Raw genomic sequence first — 17,961 nt, 5'->3', positions numbered from 1 at the left:
TTTTTTTCGATGTACATACCCGTGTGGGGTATCAATGGAAAGGTCTTTTAAAATGATATAAAGTTTTCTAAAAAACATTTTTCTTAAAGTGAACGGTTTTTGAGATATCAGCTCTCAAAGTCGTAAAAAGTATGTCCCCCCCCCTCTATTTTTATAACTACGGGGTATAAAATTCTAAAAAAAATAGAGGTGATGCATGCTAATTAACTCTTTCAACGATTTTTGGTTTGATCAAAGTATCTCTTATAGTTTTTGAGATAGGTTGATTTAACTGTAATTTATTATATTTGCTGCTACGGAACCCTTTGTGCGCGAGCCCGACTCGCACTTGGCCGGTTTTATTGTTATTTAAACTAGTTAAAAACAGTTTAAAAAAGTTCTGTCTTGGACGTCCGTGTGTCTGTATGTGCGGAGGATTTTCTTGTTAACACGATAGCGACCGAAATACTTTACTAATCGAGTCTTTTTTTTTCTCTTACGCTTGAGTATGCTCAGGAATAGAACCCTTTCATTTTTCAGGGTCTGATTCGATGTGGTTTAAATGTTATTAAATAAACAAAAATAATAATTAATAAATAATTATTAAAAAAAAATTATGAGGCGTGCACTTTTGGATTTTCCAAACTATTTTAATTTTATATTTAAATTATGTAGAGTTCTGACCAGTTTTGAATGCGGTTACTTTTTTATTTAATAATAATTATTCTACAAATTAATCCTATATTATTATAAGCCTGATATGAATTTATGGATAAGTACCTACCTGTTTTTATATAGAGCATTTTATATTCCATTTAAATTATATTCAAATTTTATGGTATTTTATGTTCATTCTGTATTTTCTAATAATCTCCAATAACATGTGTTCTTGTTGATATTTGATTAAAACAATAATGTGAAATAATGATAATGTAAAATGAATATGGGTACATTTTTTCTCATACATTCACATTCATCACGCCAATATTTATTGAAGCATAAAATATTGAACATTGAGGTCGTATTTTATATTGAGAATAAGTTCTCAAACGTTAAATTATCCACAGTGCATACACGTGGAGCTTTACGACTCTATCTAGATTCTCATATCCCATATATGAGACTTAAACCAGTATTTATTTCTAAACTAATTCTGCTCAACCAATTAAAGAAAACTTGTTAAGTAAGTATCATAATGAATGTCCGCTGTTCGTGTGTCGTTAATCACATTTACACACAAAGTACGTAATTAAAAATTATCTGTAAGCATTAAAAATGTATTAATTTCAAAGTGGTATTTTATGGTAGAGATTAAGGGGACGACTAAAGTCGTTTCAAGAACTTCCTCTCTAATTTTATACAAGCATTTTTATTATTATGAGCCATGGCTGTCCCACTGCTGAGCAAAGGCCTCTCTTCCCTCAATCCATTTCTCCCTATTTTGAGCAATTTTGCTCCAATCCGCTAAATGAGAATCAAGCTCGTCCCGCCATCTTGTCCTGGGCCTACCACGCAGCCTTTTGTCCTTGTTGGGGATCCACAAAGTGGTAATTTTCGCCCACAACTCCTCCGACATTCGGCAAGCATGATACCTAGATAATACTATAGCAAACTAAACACAGTAAAACGAGATATAGGTATATTTTAACCTATCACACTAATAACCGCTCTAAAAACTAATTTTAGTAAACCCAAGAAATATCTACCTATATATCTACTGTATATGACTGGAAATTAAGTGGGTGGTAAAGGAGAATATTCTAACTAGTTCGTGTACCTACCTACTTATAAATATGTAATATGGTTTTTTCCTACTAGCCAGCTGGCAACCATATCCCAGAAAGAAACAAATTTTTGTCATAGAAACCCAATAAATTTTATTTAGGAGCTGACCTCTTATTTACAATACAATTTAGTCTGCGGTATGAATTTATCTTATGTATAAAAAATATATGCATTATGTAACAGGTCGGATTGGGTCCGATAAATGTAAGACCTAAATGAATTATGAATGTAAAGTTAAAAGGACATGTTATAAATATCAGCCGATTGAATTGACATCCGACTATCGTCAGAAATCAGAATTCACCTGTATAATATTATGGGAGAGAACTTTAATTGAAATTATTAGAGATCTCTCTTACGTGATGAATAAAAATTAAAATTCAAGAATGTTTTTCATTTACCTAATTTTATATAGGTATTCTACACTTAGAGCATTAAACCAACTAATGCTCTAAGACTCTACAACTCTGTTGACACGTCACACATCATTCTGAGTGATTCTGATTTCAAATAATCTAAACAACTTTCAAAGTTAATTATTATAATATAGATGAATATAGCTTATATAGTTTATAAAATCACATTTAAAGTATTTCATTTACTAAGGCAAACGATTAACTCATAACTTGGTGTATTAATAATACTCATCCCCATAAAGAAATCACAAAATATATTATAATCGCAGATTTAAAGTGTACAATAAACAATAATCGTGCGTGACGAAATAAATCTGTAATGTCATTTTAACGTGTGGGAATATGAGTTCACATGTCGGCGAAGACGACAATATTATCCGAAGAAATTGCCATAGCAATTTATACACATCTGCAAATTAATGTTTATTACATTATCATCGTGTACGCTATTTTCGTCACTACTTATTCTATATTTAGAAGAAACACTTTCCAGTTAGTTGGGTTGTTTTATTATTTTATTTCGATAAAAGTGTTACAGTGTGTTATGTGTAAATAATTCATGTTGTTTTAGGATAAACAATAATTTAAAGGTAATTTAACCAAAGGCAATTTAAAAAAAATAATAATTAACCCTATTGCCTCACCCTAAAGATTATTATTGCGAGTGAATAATTAACTTTAGATAATATTTATTAGTGTATTTTCCCAATACAAATCGAACATTATTTATGTCATGCAAAATTATAGTATCTTGTAATTAATAACCATCGGCCATCGTCTCTATAATGGGAAATATAGCTTCATATAGGTAACGGTAAATATTACATCGGCTTGTATAAAGCTTTCCGTGTCCTGTCTTACATTAAACTAATAGGTACCTACATTAAACTGGCATCGCAATGGAATCGCACGCTAATTCCTGTCTTAATTCCATCCCAACAATATCAACATTTAATTATTCATTTAAATTTAAATGTAAAAATCCTATCCATTCCTCAATTAGTCAGTAGTTAATTAATTGATTTGAACTTTATCAAAAAATATGTAACCTTCCAGCCTTATTATTAGTTTTCATTGGCAAAAAAGAGATTTCATATGCATTAATCCTCGAAATAATGCTAACAATTGATTGTTTACCCAAAAAAAACTATCATAAAATATTCATTAAACGTACATAAATGCAAATGTATGACGAAATTTTATTCCAACAAGGAACATATCCCCTTCCTCGCTATAACGCGAAATCTTTTCAATTATTGAGTAGGTAGCTCACTTGCGATTGATTCTCTATAGGCTGCTGATTACGATTTTAACAATTCAACTGCGGCCAGTGCACACACGATAAATAAATAAAACATGGCAATTGAAATCCAATTACAAACTTATCGTTGATCTGAAGTAGTGTTTAATTTTCGCGGTGGACGCAATAAAATCGTCTTTGCATTGTACGCTTCAGTGTGGTAGGAGCTGATTTATGTAGTGAGCATTGATATCACTTTATCGAGCATCAGGCCGTAAGCACAATGTCCAATAAACTAAGAGATGCTATCGTGGGCTGTAAATGAATCAGTGAGCGCTTGCTTTGCGAAACTTGAACTGAGATGAGTCCACTTCAATTTATTAAGTGTTTTACGTATTTCCCATTTGTTTACTCTGAATACAGTTTATGTTGGAATAAAATGCCTAAAAGCTATAAGTAAGTATTTTACTTTCTCTCGGTTTGAGTATTCCAATCGTGACCGTTATTTTGTTTTATCTGGAATAAGCTATCCAAATGTCACGATTTTGCACAGGCTCGACCTCTTTAGTCTGTACATAATAATATTGAATAAAATCACGATAGACATGTTTATTTATGTAATACTCTTGTTTTTCCCCTTTGTTTTGAATGCTGACTTCGTCCTTGTGTTTTTTAATGTTATAAATTTATATCTCCAGTATTTATTCCTTTAAAATTATTGAGAATATTACAGGAAATATAGGTACTTAACCCACTGGAAATAAAAATATACCTAAGTAGATTTCACCCTTGAAACGAATTTATATCGAAATTATATTATGTTACTTTTAAATATAAAATTGTGACTTCAACGTTAAATATCTCGCAATAAAATTCTTGAACATATCATGGAAATATGCCCCTGAATACAGCAAACGCGATAATATGGCTTTAAAGTAAAGTTTTATTAGATAAAACACGATCGCCTCTATAAAAGTGTAATACCAGAGCGGTTACATACAAGCAAATGTGACATAAATATAACTTAAATTGTTATAAAAAATATAAAGCACACAGGTTTGCGCACCTTTGATACACTCGATGAATATTTAGTCTAACACCTTGAACATAATTTTAAATTTTAATTTAAAATAACGTAGGTATTATTTGGACTTAGTTTTTTAGAAATACCTAAGTAAGTAGGTAGGTAGGTACTAAATTCCAAATGCATTTTTACCGATCACAATATCACGTTTATCAACGTTTTTTTATTTATAATAAACCACAAAAAATGAATAAGGGAGCATTTTTAAATAAGCCCTATTAACAGATAACATAAATCATACTTCAACTCAATTTTGTAGCCATATTTCATAAAATTTCTGCGTAATATTTTATCTGTGTTTGAACGATTAATCAAATCAACTAGAAATTCTCAGCGTTGACGCTATTATCTTTTAAAATAAAAGAAAGCATGCTCATAAATTATTGACTCACGAGCATTAGTAAACAAAACGAGATCACTTAATCACTTTATACAATAATATATCATACTCTGCCCTGTTTTGCATCAGATATTCATCGGGTCTGCGTTGAAATAATATGAATTACTATCGTAATGGCACATGCTAAGTCATGGATAAAATTATATCTCGAAAAATAATTAATTTAATTCAAGATTTTCTTTCATTCATTTTAAAAAGAAGTCAGTTTTATTGCATTGTTATTGTATTCATTGCACGGTTTATGGCAGGTAGGTATTATTATCATATGCTATCGAGATAATATTTTCATATACATATTTCATTACGGTCAAACACTTTAAAATTAGTACCTAGGTGTTTTAACTTCATCTGAGCTTTAGTTGAAAATCTTTTCAATTTATTAAAAAAATATTACCATCAACATTAACTAGTACATAAATCGTATTTCCTACATAAATATAATAAGATTAATAAATAGAACAGTACCTACCTACATTGTAAATACCATACTGGATGAAGCTATACGCTTAAAGCTAATTTTGTTTTCTGGAAATTAATGAACCAACGCTCATTTAATGGGCATTAAACATAGAAGTGCAACGTGTTTTGCATTCTCATAAGAATTTATTATACTGTGTTCAAAATAACTGGAGACACAACAGTTGAGCAATATATGTACCTACCAGCTGACTAGTAAGTCACCAGCTGTATTGAATAAAGTAGAAAAGAAGCCTCTATTTAATTCCAGATTGGACCCCGACTGCACCAACTCACAATAATTCGGTGCTTGAGCGTAATTTGCTATCTAATGAACACATTCATTATAAGAATTTATTATACTGTGTTCAAAATAACTGGAGACACAATAGTTGAGCAATATATGTACCTACCAGCTGACTAGTAATGTCACCAGCTGTATTGAATAAAGTAGAAAAGAAGCCTCTATTTAATTCCAGATTGGACCTCGACACCAACTCACAATAATTCGGTGTTTGAGCGTAATTTGCTATCTAATGAAAACATTCATTATATAGGTATTAAACCTCACACGTTTCAATTAAATATAGATTGATATTTAATTATTTACAAGAACAACAACATACGAGTTTCATGGAATAAATATAACTTTAATGTAGAGTCATTCTTTGTCGTTTGGAGACTAAAGTGCAAGCTTGGTTTATGCTTTTCTAAATTCACCACGTCACTGTGAGACCTCCCAAAGCTCATTCCATCAATAGTAACTTTAATAAATAGGTAATTTATAATATTTGCTTTCTATGCGAACGTGATTAGATTTTTTAATAAATCAATTAAATGAGTTTGTTGCCTAAAGAAGCAGTATTACAAAATAATTATACCTACCTACCTTATATTAGAAGGTAATATCTGCTATAAGTGAATATAGCGATATAGCGGCACCAAAGTACTTGACAGCCAAAATACTAATTGTGTATAAAACAGAACATTTTCTGAAAAGTCCTCAATTTATACAAAAAATAATTTAATATTCAGCAAATGCAATAGCCAATATACTATTGAGTATTGAAATTTATCGTATCCTGCGAATCTACCGCCTCCAAGACTCGAAGCGGTCGACGACCTAGGAACAGCGTTAGGATACCTAGGTTTCTGCCTTGTATAGTGTAAAGCAGGATAGAGCGACGAACCCGGATGCATTTTTGATTTACAGGATAGATAATAAGGACCATTATAGGAATAGTAATGAATTGCGGAAATTATTAATCAATATACATCATTTTATGAATGTTCTATGATAATAGATGGATGGATACTCAGACCATTTCTATTAATTTAATATAGCTATATTTTAGAGATGACTTCCATATTTATAACCGAGGGATATAAAATTAATTCGTGGTTTGAATATTTAATAGAGGATGGGTTTTTAATAAAAATAATGCTCATTTTAATAAAAGTTAACAAACTCATCAGCTTCATATTGTTCTATGGCCGATGAATGTTCTTCAAATAAATGCCAGCTTATTTATTTATATGGAATACCAGCCAACTTATTTATTTATGGAAGATTGATTTTTAAATTGAAGTACATATTTATACTATCAGGAATTCCGTGTATACTGTATAATAAAGTGGACAAATATTTATTGGATCACAACGACAATCCATTTCCCGTCGAGAACATCCACCGTTTAGCGTTCTAGCTCGATCTCAATTTGCAATACAAAATTGATTATTAAAAATTGAATGCGCTTTATGTCAACGCTGTATTAGTTCATCCGTTCCCTTTCCATCCTATCCTACTAATATTATAAATGCGAAAGTTTGTGAGGATGGATGTTTAATGTTTATGTGTGTGTTTGTTCCTCTTTCACGCAAATACTACTGAACCGATTAGAATGAAATTAAGCACACATGTAGTGTAACTTGGATTAACACATAGGATAGGTTTCACCCCGGAAATCCAACGGGAACGGGAACTACGCGGGTTTTTCTTAGATAACGCGGCCGAAGCCTCGGGCGGAAAGCTAAGCTAGTGCATTCATAAATGCTTGGCTAATGACTACTTATATCTGATGTACTATATGTTTTTAGGTTATGGGTTCACTAAAACATTTATAATCTGTAACTACGTGTTTTTATGAAAAATTTGTAACGTATGATATAAATTTCTTATAATTATACATAATTTTATATTATTTTATAATTTTATAATATGAATTAGAAGCATGATACTTACCTAAGAGTAATTAATCGTTACAAGTGATAGGCACATTAACATAGCAATATTGAATTATTTCAGGTTACACACGTAGTGAAATATGATATTATGTGAAATATGATATTATACGGGTTGTCCCAAGAAGTAAGGATATACTGAAGCCAGGAGGTAGAGTACCTATATGTTAAGCGATTTTTTGTATTTTCGGACGACGATTTTTTCTTTTAATTTACCTACACCTATTGCCGAGTACGATGAGATTTTTATTTATGGTGAAGTGACTTATTGATATTGTAGATGCTTGCGATGTATAAAGTTGCTTTACCTACCAAACGAAAGGTTTATTTTTAAAATATCGAGTATTGTCGTAAAAAAAAGTGATATAGATAACAAATAGGTAAATTAAGGTAATTGTAACGTAACTTTACAACTTAAATACAATACAAAAATACGGGGATTAACATGTACTTTAATATAACCATATTTTCATATTTAAAAATGAATAGATGCAGTGGTGCCATCTTACGGGAGTAAGGATAACTAAAACGAAGCTTATGTCGTGTCTTGTTATTTATATAGATTTCTATGCTTATGTCCTAAGCTTATGTCCTTATTGATTGTGCGTAGGTACACCAATCATTTACACATAACTTTTTTGTTATTTAGTTTTCATTGAAGAATACATATAAGATAGATATATATCTAAGAAACAAGAAAACAAATAAGATTCATTAAGCTCACCAACTAGGTACGAGTCGATTCTAAAAAGTATGAAACCATAACGGTTCATAATGATTGCAATGCAAATCTTTACAATTGTATTTTGCAAAACGTTATAAGATTTGTGGTGAACCGCAAGATAGCTTACCGTTATTGGACCAGAATCAGACATAAATAAGATATCACATAAATCGCGACCTCATAACAATTTCAATTACTTTTTATTGCACCACAAGATATGTACATTGTTTGTGAAATTAGTATAATATTTGTGCAAATTATATTTTTTGTCCCATGATTATGTAATATACATGACTATATATTACATAGATTATATCCTTGACTTATTCTGCGAAACCTTAAAAAAATTAAAGTTTGAAATAAATGCAACTTCTGCTCTTTTATTGTATTCATTCTTCTTTTTTCTAATAAGTAATAAGTATATAATATGTAGGTACGTTTATTGGCAAATGTAGCTGGATTTGTTTCTATATTGAAAGAACTTTTATTGGAAATTTAGATGCTATGTGTATAGTTTTTTACCTTTTATTTATCAAAAGAAATTTTGTATTGTTTGAAGATAAATAAATAAAATTTAATAAGAATGAATTTAAGTACAGTGTAAACTCTATATAACGTCACTTAAGGGACCGTGCATTTTTCGACGTTATAGAGAGTGGTCGTTAAATGGAGAGAAAGAGAAAATTGCATGATTGGTCCAGAGACTATTAGAGGTATATTATTTTGACATTGCCTATGAAACCATGTTATCATCGCTTGATCAAGGTCTTTATATTGAGGTTTCTTCAATTTTTTGGCAGATCGTCCATCTTCTTCGGCATGCAGAATTTTTTCTTTATTTTTCTACGACTGCATTTCTGAGAATCTTCGGTATGTCAGTAAAAAAGAATGTAAACAACTACATTTTCATTGATTTCGGCAACTTAGTCAGTACAACCTAGTCCTAGTTCCTAGTGGGAATGTCTTATTGTGGTCGTTAATTAGAGTGAGCGTGATGCTATATGGTGTGTATTATTGTATAGACAACAATATAAACCAACCAAAGTCGAGAAATCTTGACGTTATACGGAGTTTGACGTTAAATGGAGTGTCGTTATATAGAGTTTACACTGTACTTTACCTTATTCTGATCTGATACGTACTTGCATGCGTTATGCGTAAACTAACTAGCATGTTTCGAAACACATGCTAGTTAGTTTACGGTTTCTAATTGGAACATAATATGTATAGGGTTTTAAATAATTTCTGTTATCGAAAAATAATCTACAATATCTTACAATATTATTTTGAACAATGCTTGTGTGGTCCCATGGTGTAATGGTTAGCACTCTGGACTCTGAATCCAGCGATCCGAGTTCAAATCTCGGTGGGACCTATTTTTTAAACCAATTTTCTAAATCAAGTTAGTCAAATCACTAAGTAAGTAGTTAACTAGTGTAATAAAAAAATTTTGTTTCTGAGAATTCTGATTGACTTATTGTTTCAAAGGTTCCAATAGGAAAATGTTTCATAGCTAATGTAGTTGGTGGGGGAAAAGCCACTTTTTGTAGGCTACAGCTTATTGATAAAATATAACATTTCGACGTGATTTCGACCTATGAACAGACGGAATGACGCCTTTACCCACCTCATCAACTTGGTACTATTTCGTCTGTATTGTGTTTGTATTGTAGTTGCCTAGGCAATCATTCTGACAAACAAATTGTATATATCAAAAAGTGTTTGTGGACCTCAGTCAGGTGGTCAGATTGTGATTATTCTGCAAATATGCACCTTCAGAAGCTGAAAATTTTGATGATTGGACCCTCTGAAGTATGTACCTACATGTAATAAAGTTGCGTCTATTAATTTATAGTATCTATAATATTATCAAGTTGATAAATCAATTTTTGGCTATATTTTCAATCTTCAGCAATAAGCATATATTTTCAGATAAATTCGTATTCAGTATGCCTAATTAAATGAGTTTTAATCAAGCCTTCGTTTTAGAGTGGCAAATCAACAATTGCAAACATTATATCGGAATCAGTAAATATTGAAGAATGTGAAACACGACCGACGCAGGGTGTAAGAATTGTGGAATTCGAAGTACCTAATCTAAATATAAATGGCAAGCAAATTAAAGTCGACATCGAACTGTGGGATTGTAGCGGTGATCACAAGTTTGTTTCATAGAATTACTATGACTCTATCGGTTATTTTAATAAGTCGATTACCTAATTGGCTCAATGACAATAATTTACTAATCTTTTCAGCGAAAATATTAGTATTCAACAGAAATGCGATATAACTTAAATATTGGTTCATGTTAAAACGTAACTATGCTTCATAACTTTTTTAAATAAGTAAAACTTTTTAATCTGCAGGCAAGTTTAGCTACATGTAGGTAATAATAGTTTTTACATGTATACCTTGTTTACGCTATCTCGAAATAATCGAACAAACAAAAGTAAGATAAAAATGTGTCGCTTTATCACCCTGATAGTGCGTGTTATTTAATACGTCACCGGATATATATTTTTTTTTTTCTAAAACAGATTTGAGTCCTGCTGGCCCGCTCTTCGCCTTGGAGTTAAAGGTGTAATACTCGTCGGTTCATCAAACACAGCAAATATAGCTTCAAGAGAACTAGAGCTTCTATACAACTATTTTGTTTCCCAGCCTAAATTATCTTTGAAACAATGTGTAGTATTTTATAACTGCTTCGATGATCAAGACGATATTGATGTTTTAAATCTGTGTATGTAAAATATATTGTTTATTTTTTTGTCAATTGACCGTGTTTTCTAACCTTGAATGTAATTTATTTTAGCTCCTACATTTTCAAGAGTATCTCAAGTGGCAACAAATGTGAAAACAAGAAGTGATCGTCTAAAAATTGATTTTACCAATTTTATTCTATCTGTTGTGCAGTCCGTTAATAAAATTGAAGATTACTGAAAGGTGTGGTTTTTTTAAACTTATGTAAACTTTAAACGTCTTGATCTTGTTTACTCACCTCAGGATCAATGCATATAACATACATACTGAAAAACATCCACTCATTTATTTTGTAGCATTCGAATATTTTACTATCATTTTATAATCCATACCTGTAATATAATCATTCGTGTCAGGTGCATAAGTAATACATTAAAAATAAATATAAATATATTTATTTAAAGTCCAATGGGCTTTCAGTTACACAGCTTTAATTCACAAAACTAAATATGATTCTTACTCTTATAAAAATGATTTTAGACTATGGTCTTCTAGACTATAACATACGATTTGCTTTTATTGCTTTCGTTTACATATTAAGACAAATTTAGGTACATTGTCGATATCAATAACTTCGCATACCTAGCATCACCGCTCATAGATGTTACAATGTGTTAATCATGTAATATCCCATAACCTAAATCAAATAGAAATATAAATACAGACATACAAAAACAAACTCATTCATAAACCCGCACTCAGTCTTTAAACATTTGGCTCGTAAAATGAGTACTTTTAAATGAACCTATTGTGTAACACCTCATAATAATACATTTTGCTTGTCTCTGATTATGCTTTCATACTCGTATCTCTTATATAACAAAATATTATTTACATTTCGGCTTGTACATAAAATATAAATTCTTAATCATATAATATAGTAATAAGAACATTGTATAAATTATAAAAAGACTGCCTATAGGAGTCTGGAGTCCCTATTAATTAATTATGTATCACCTTGATCACATTTTGTAACATGTGGAAGGAAAGCTACTAAAACTATCTCATGAGTCTAATTTATTTACATATTATACTTTGATATAAAACTTATATTATTTATTTCTTCCAATTACCACGATCATTGAAGTTTTTCCTGTCTCTTTGTCCTCGGTTAGAGCCACCACGATTCCACCTGTCATTGCCGCGACCGCGATGCCCGCCCCTATTTGGAAATCTCGGGAAATTTTGTTCTTCCATAAAGTTGAATTCATTCCCTGGGCCGTTGTATCCCATGTTGCCGAAATTATTTGGAGGACCAAATTTATTAGTATTAAAGCTATGTGGAATATTTGGAGCTATTCCTAGTAAGCCCGGTGTTGGGCCGTTGCGTGGATCTGCCATTGATTGATTGAAGCCGTGTAAATGACCGACGTTCATATTATTCATGCCACCGCCCATATTCATGGAAGCGACATTCATCATATTCATGTTCGGTTCCATTCCTCCTGGTGGACCATTCATGTTATTGCCGAATGGATTCGAATTTTGATTGAAATTAAGCGGTGTTTTTAACAAAGCTTCCTTGGGTTGTGGTAAATAAGAAAATTCACCACTTTCAGATAAAGAAACACCTAAATTCGTAAATATACTACAAAGTACGGAATTACTTTGAATTGCATTATGATCAAACTTTTTTCCAGGCGTCTTATCTTGATGGTATTGCTTTATCATTTGAGTCACAGGGGCCAAGTGTTGATTAACAAATATTTTTTGAGTTGTACTTAATTCTTTGTACCAGTTAGAATTTTGTAATATCGATTGTATCTCTAACGCGTTTGGTTTTTGTTCAATAACACTGCTGTCTGTGGGTTCTTTAGGTTTCCTTCGAGGATCAACACGTGGTCCAGAACTTGCAGCTGTAGCTGTAGTCTTGGCAGAGGATTTTTCACTATCACTATTTGATTCATCTACTGAAAGACGGAATACTTTTCTTAACCTAGGATCTACGAGAGCTTGCGATTTTGCAGTACTATTTTTAATATCAGTATAATCTGGTCTAGGTATATCTATAGGCACTAATTTATATGGAATAGGAGGATGGCTATTAATTGAACCATTTATTTCTGATGCAGGCGTGTAATTAGGCAACGGCTTAAATGGTAGACCGAGGCGTAAGTCTATATCTCCACTTGCGCTCTGCCTCAAATCAGTATCACCAAAGGTAGGTTTGAAGTCAGGCTGCCTAAGGTCTACATCTGTCCTTCGACGGCCATCCGTAGGTTCTCCATCAACACATTCATATATAGAAATTCGATTGGGTTTTTTCTTTGTTGTTTTTGGTGTCTCAACTATTTTTTCTGGTGATTTACGAGATCTAGGATCACGTGAAATCGTAGGACTTGAATAAACATTCTCGTTGTTACTTGAAGTATTTTCTTGCAAATTGTTCTTCATTGTGTTTAATAATTTAGTTACTTCTTCACTTATATCTATTTTAGATAAATCCCCTAGTTTACTCAATACAGTCGAAGGTTCTATTACATGAGGTGCCGGAGCTGGGGCTGGAGGAGACATGAAACCTTTTTGTGGCGACGCACACGGAGATTTTTTTTTCGAACCTTTTTCTTCGTCGCTGGAATACCACTTTTCATCAATTAATAAATTATTTTCTTCGTCGTCGTCAGTTGTGGAACGACGATTTCGTTTTGCAGGACTCTTGAAAAAGGGATCTGGCGGGAGGAAGCGGATGTCTGTATCACCTTCTGATTGAACTGGCTGTCGCTCCGTGTTTTGAATCCTTGAATCGCCATCAGTGAAAGGAAGCACTCTATGGTCTACGTCCTTTATTTCATTGGAAGAAACAGGTTTATCAGTATCAAATGTGTCATTCGATATATCTATGTTTTCTTTATCTTTTGAAGCAAACTTTAATGCATCTTTTGTATATTGATCGATATCAATCATATCCTTGGAAGGCTGTATTTCTTGTTTCATTGTATTATTTTTAAAAGATTCATCACTCGCTGTCGCCGCCATAGAGGGTTGAAAACGCATATCGACATCTTGGCCAGGAAAATCCGTTGGCAAAGTCATATTATTTGAGACTGGAGCTGTGGGTGGAACACGTAAATCTAAATCTTTAGCACCTGCATTATTTCCTGTAAATTGTGACTGTTGTTCCATATTATTGATTAAACCTAATTTTTGTATACTCATGGTGTTTAATTGGATTTCCGTTATTTGTTTTAAAGATATACCAATGCTATTTAACTGTAATACTGTTAATTGTCCTAACTGATCCAAATTTTCTATACCCAATTTCGTTAGATCTGAAATCTGTCGTGGTGTTAAAACCCCTGTTAAGTTTTTTATACTTAATACAGTCGACATATTTGTGTTACTATTCGGTGATAAACTAGCAATTGCGCATTGATTACTATTATTGTCGTTTTGCCACCTCGACTGCCGAATTTTCGGTGAAATTTTTTGTCGGTCGTTGTAGTTGTTGGATAACATATCAGAATTATTTTGTGGATTAGGTATATTTAACTCGAACAGAGAAGGTATATTTTTCTCCTGAATTTCAGAATCCTCCGGGTATTGTTGTTTTAACCTTAATTGAGTTGTTTGTATCATTTTCATAGCATCTTCACGGTTTAATCTAGGAAAATCTCCTAAAATCTCTTTAGGAGCTGATTCGATATGTTTTAGTAGTATATTTTTTAAACCATCATTTAAGGGTTTTCCGTGTGCAAATTTACAGTCATCTTTATATATACACGGAAGACCAGTGTGATAATATTTACAAGGAAAATCAGCATGCATGTACAAACATTTATCCCTCTTTGCACAACAATCCATCAAGTAAAATTTACATAATTCCATCTTGCGAGGTGGTTGTGCATCATGTGAATAGATACAATCATCACCTTTATGACATTTTCCTTGCATATAGTATAAACAAACACCTTCCGAGTCTTGCATGTTATGATTTCCTCTTCGCCGATCATTTTTATTTTTATTTCTATCTCTCTGCGGCGGCCTGTGCCTTTGAGAACGCTGTTGATGACCCCTTGAATCTTGACTACTATCGGAGGCATAAGAATCCCGATCGTCTTCTGGAAATACAATATCTTGCGATTGTTTATTCACCGGAGAGGCGCCACGAACGCACATCATCTCATTTTCATCCATTTCTTCAGAATATTCTTGTTTCTTTCGTTTCTTGCTAGGCCCATCCTTACCTTCGTATTTCTTTCTTTTCTTATGTTTTCGGCGTTCTTCAACCTCGTCTTCATGAGCATCGCTATCGTCATTTTTATTCATAGCTTTCCGAATAGCCTTTTCTATGTTTCCAGCAAAATCATCTTCTAACGGATTTGTATACTTACGCGATTTCTTACTTTTATCTTTAAATTTTTGTTCACTTTTACTTGACTTAGACTTTTTCCTTTTACCTGATTTTGAAAAATAATAATTTTGAGTTTCGTTTTCGTCTTGAGGGTTTTCTTCTTTGTCAGCCACTTCCTCGTTCTTCTCTGCTGGCGCGGATTCCGTTGTTTCACCATCACTCTCGATTTCCCCATCTTCCAAGTCGATATTTGATGTTGGCTCCGCCATTTTCAACGTATCACTGAAATTCGAGAAAAAAAATATTAAAATATGTCTAGTATACAATATTGCAAAAAAAAAACGTGAAACTACCTTTACATTTTTTTTTTGTTTTAAATATATTAAAACAATATTTTACTTAAATAACCTTAAAAGATATAGGTATTTAACGTTTATATTTATTAATTAATCCTGTTAGTAAGAATTAATAAGAATTGGTATTAAAATCAGTCATTTAAATGTTTATACATATAACAATTTACTATACCTACTTAAATTTTTAGGTCAAACTTCGCGTGATGACGAATGTAAGGTAAGGGGAGATAGGGGTGGCTACGATACGTGATACGATACGTACGATAAGTGCATAAAGATATTAAAAAATATGTAATCATTTTATCGTCGTGAACCCATAAATTTTAGTGTCATCCAATATAAAATACATCTTATCATAAAGACAATACAGTACATTTTCTCTTTTGGCCACCAACATAACAAAAATTAATATTAGATAAGTACCCTGTACCCATGTTAAAAAATCACTGCCTACACTTGGGCCGGACATACTATTATTTTTTAAGTTATCGAACCTTTTTATCAAGATCCATGAAAAAAGGAAACTTACACGCGAGATAGCATTTTATACTTAGATATTATATTGTAGGTACGTAGTAGGTATTACGTACAAAAATAATAAATCTATTAGAAGAGGAATAAGATATCGTAAAATCCTAAGAAAAACAAAATGTTGAGTAACATTGAAATTTCATCTATCGAAATATATTTTCTATGAATTTAGTTAAATAAATGGTTGCCTCAGTACAATGGTGATAGGTACTGTAGACGCCATGACACTGAGTATAACCCGACCAAATTGTGTAGCCTTTGTAGGTACCGTGTGCGTTGTAAACTACGCACGACTTTAATTAACAAATTGAAACCAACTCAGTTTTCATAATGGGATCTAATTTATATTAATATACTAGAACCGGGACATGTTAAAAATGGATAACCTTATAATGCACAACAAAAAGACTGCTTTCGTTGACCTTACGCACACTGATGGAAATAGCTCACACATACAGATACATAAGTTGCAGCGTATATAGAAGACTGACGTTATCTTTCATTAATAGTATGTTATTATAATAAGTGTATGAAAAATAACTTTGAATAAATAACTTTGAATTACATATATTACTACGTCCTTATTTTCAAGCGAGGACTACTTCCGAATTCTCATTTTATACTATACCTAATAATCGACGAATCAATTGTCATTGGGAATTATCTCCAAAAAAATGTCACTTAATTGTTATAAAATTAATTGAACGTGTATGGCAGAATACAGTAGACTAATAATTGTTCTTGGCCACAACTTTCAAGTAAATTATTATAATCGAGTAGATATGCAAGCAATGAGTGGCCGTTCACATTTCACAATGTCTGGGTATGCGCTACGCTCTCGCCACGAATAAATGACGTCAGCCTTCTAGAACGGCAAGATATCTTTGTCCTTCCTTTAACGAGGTCACGAATCGAGCAACGCTGAACGCTCACACACGTAATATTAAACACAAAGAAATGGCGTATAGTGACTCACACAGTCACACTAACACAAATATAACCCTGGTAATTTAAGGAGGCAGCATAAAGCATTATATGCTATTGTGATGATTGATAAAATTTATGACAATGAAATTGAGAAAAATAACATTTAGTACATAAGTTATTAACCTTCACCACAAGCCAATTAAACCAACGATTTAGTTAAGTAATTCGAAATATAGTAAAACTAAAACTAGCAGCATGCATGTTTCAAAAATTACATGTCCATTACTAAGTGGTAAATGGAAGTTCGCCATTTTGTTTTACGTATGTTCAACAAAAATGTTTACTTTAACAATAAAGTCATGATATACAATTCAAATGTGTAGCATTTATCACATTTGAAACATTCAATTGAATTAAATTTAACCAATTAAATTACTGAGCACTATGCATAATATATATAAAATATTTAGGGGACACGCATTTGTAGTTATGACCTAACAAGTAAATATTATAATTAAGTGTTACCAATCTTACATTAATGAACAATTCACTATGTGCGACTACTATACGCCATGTAAAAAAGATATTCTTTCATAGCATTGCTGCATAAAGACGAAACAAATCGACAACGCAATAATGATTTCAATTTCAGGTTCGAGCGTCGACTGCGGTGAAACAAAAGCTGAATCAGTAGATATTTAGTTCTATTTTTTAACACAAACCGGTTGGTGGCGTTAGTGCTGATACAGTGCTACCAACATAATATTCAGG

At 32.0% G+C, this 17,961-nt stretch overlaps 2 protein-coding genes and 1 non-coding gene across 5 annotated transcripts; 2 read left to right on the top strand and 1 right to left on the bottom strand.

The window, feature by feature from the left end:
- Nucleotides 1–9,628: 9,628 nt before the first annotated feature.
- Nucleotides 9,629–9,700, top strand: TRNAQ-CUG (transfer RNA glutamine (anticodon CUG)). Its single transcript has one exon. It is a non-coding gene; the product is annotated as a tRNA-Gln (tRNA).
- Nucleotides 9,701–9,909: 209 nt separating this feature from the next.
- On the top strand, nt 9,910–11,427 carry LOC149483423 (intraflagellar transport protein 22 homolog). The gene is made up of 4 exons (XM_089702458.1): nt 9,910–10,137; nt 10,315–10,487; nt 10,863–11,065; nt 11,138–11,427. The coding sequence occupies exons 1-4, from the start codon at nt 10,093–10,095 to the stop codon at nt 11,263–11,265; spliced, it is 549 nt and encodes a 182-aa protein (XP_089558584.1). The 5' UTR covers nt 9,910–10,092; the 3' UTR covers nt 11,266–11,427.
- A 37-nt stretch (nt 11,428–11,464) lies between these two features.
- Nucleotides 11,465–17,876, bottom strand: su(sable) (suppressor of sable RNA-binding protein). Of its 3 annotated transcripts, none has more exons than XM_089702456.1 (2): nt 17,725–17,876; nt 11,465–15,658 (listed from the first exon to the last, which is right to left on the bottom strand). In XM_089702456.1, the coding sequence occupies exon 2, from the start codon at nt 15,643–15,645 to the stop codon at nt 12,142–12,144; it is 3,504 nt and encodes a 1,167-aa protein (XP_089558582.1). In that variant the 5' UTR covers nt 15,646–15,658; nt 17,725–17,876; the 3' UTR covers nt 11,465–12,141. The 3 variants fall into 3 exon arrangements, with proteins under 3 accessions (XP_089558582.1, XP_089558581.1, XP_089558580.1); XM_089702455.1 differs by lacking the exon at nt 17,725–17,876 and adding an exon at nt 16,892–17,712; XM_089702454.1 differs by lacking the exon at nt 17,725–17,876 and adding an exon at nt 16,650–16,873.
- Nucleotides 17,877–17,961: the final 85 nt, after the last annotated feature.

This window comes from Colias philodice, chromosome 13, assembly GCF_061535455.1.
Source record: "Colias philodice isolate Cphi_HAF_F1 chromosome 13, ilColPhil1 Martin Lab GWU primary, whole genome shotgun sequence".
NCBI classification, from domain to species: Eukaryota; Metazoa; Arthropoda; class Insecta; order Lepidoptera; family Pieridae; genus Colias; species Colias philodice.
This window is presented reverse-complemented; position numbering and strand designations above follow the sequence as displayed.

Excerpts from the sequence above, each read along its gene's own strand:
- LOC149483423 (XM_089702458.1), top strand. The coding sequence starts at position 10,093 with ATGCACCTTCAGAAGCTGAAAATTTTGATGATTGGACCCTCTGAA. Across the intron at positions 10,138-10,314 it reads TGATGATTGGACCCTCTGAA|AGTGGCAAATCAACAATTGC; the intron begins GTATGTACCTAC and ends CCTTCGTTTTAG. Across the intron at positions 10,488-10,862 it reads GATTGTAGCGGTGATCACAA|ATTTGAGTCCTGCTGGCCCG; the intron begins GTTTGTTTCATA and ends TTTCTAAAACAG.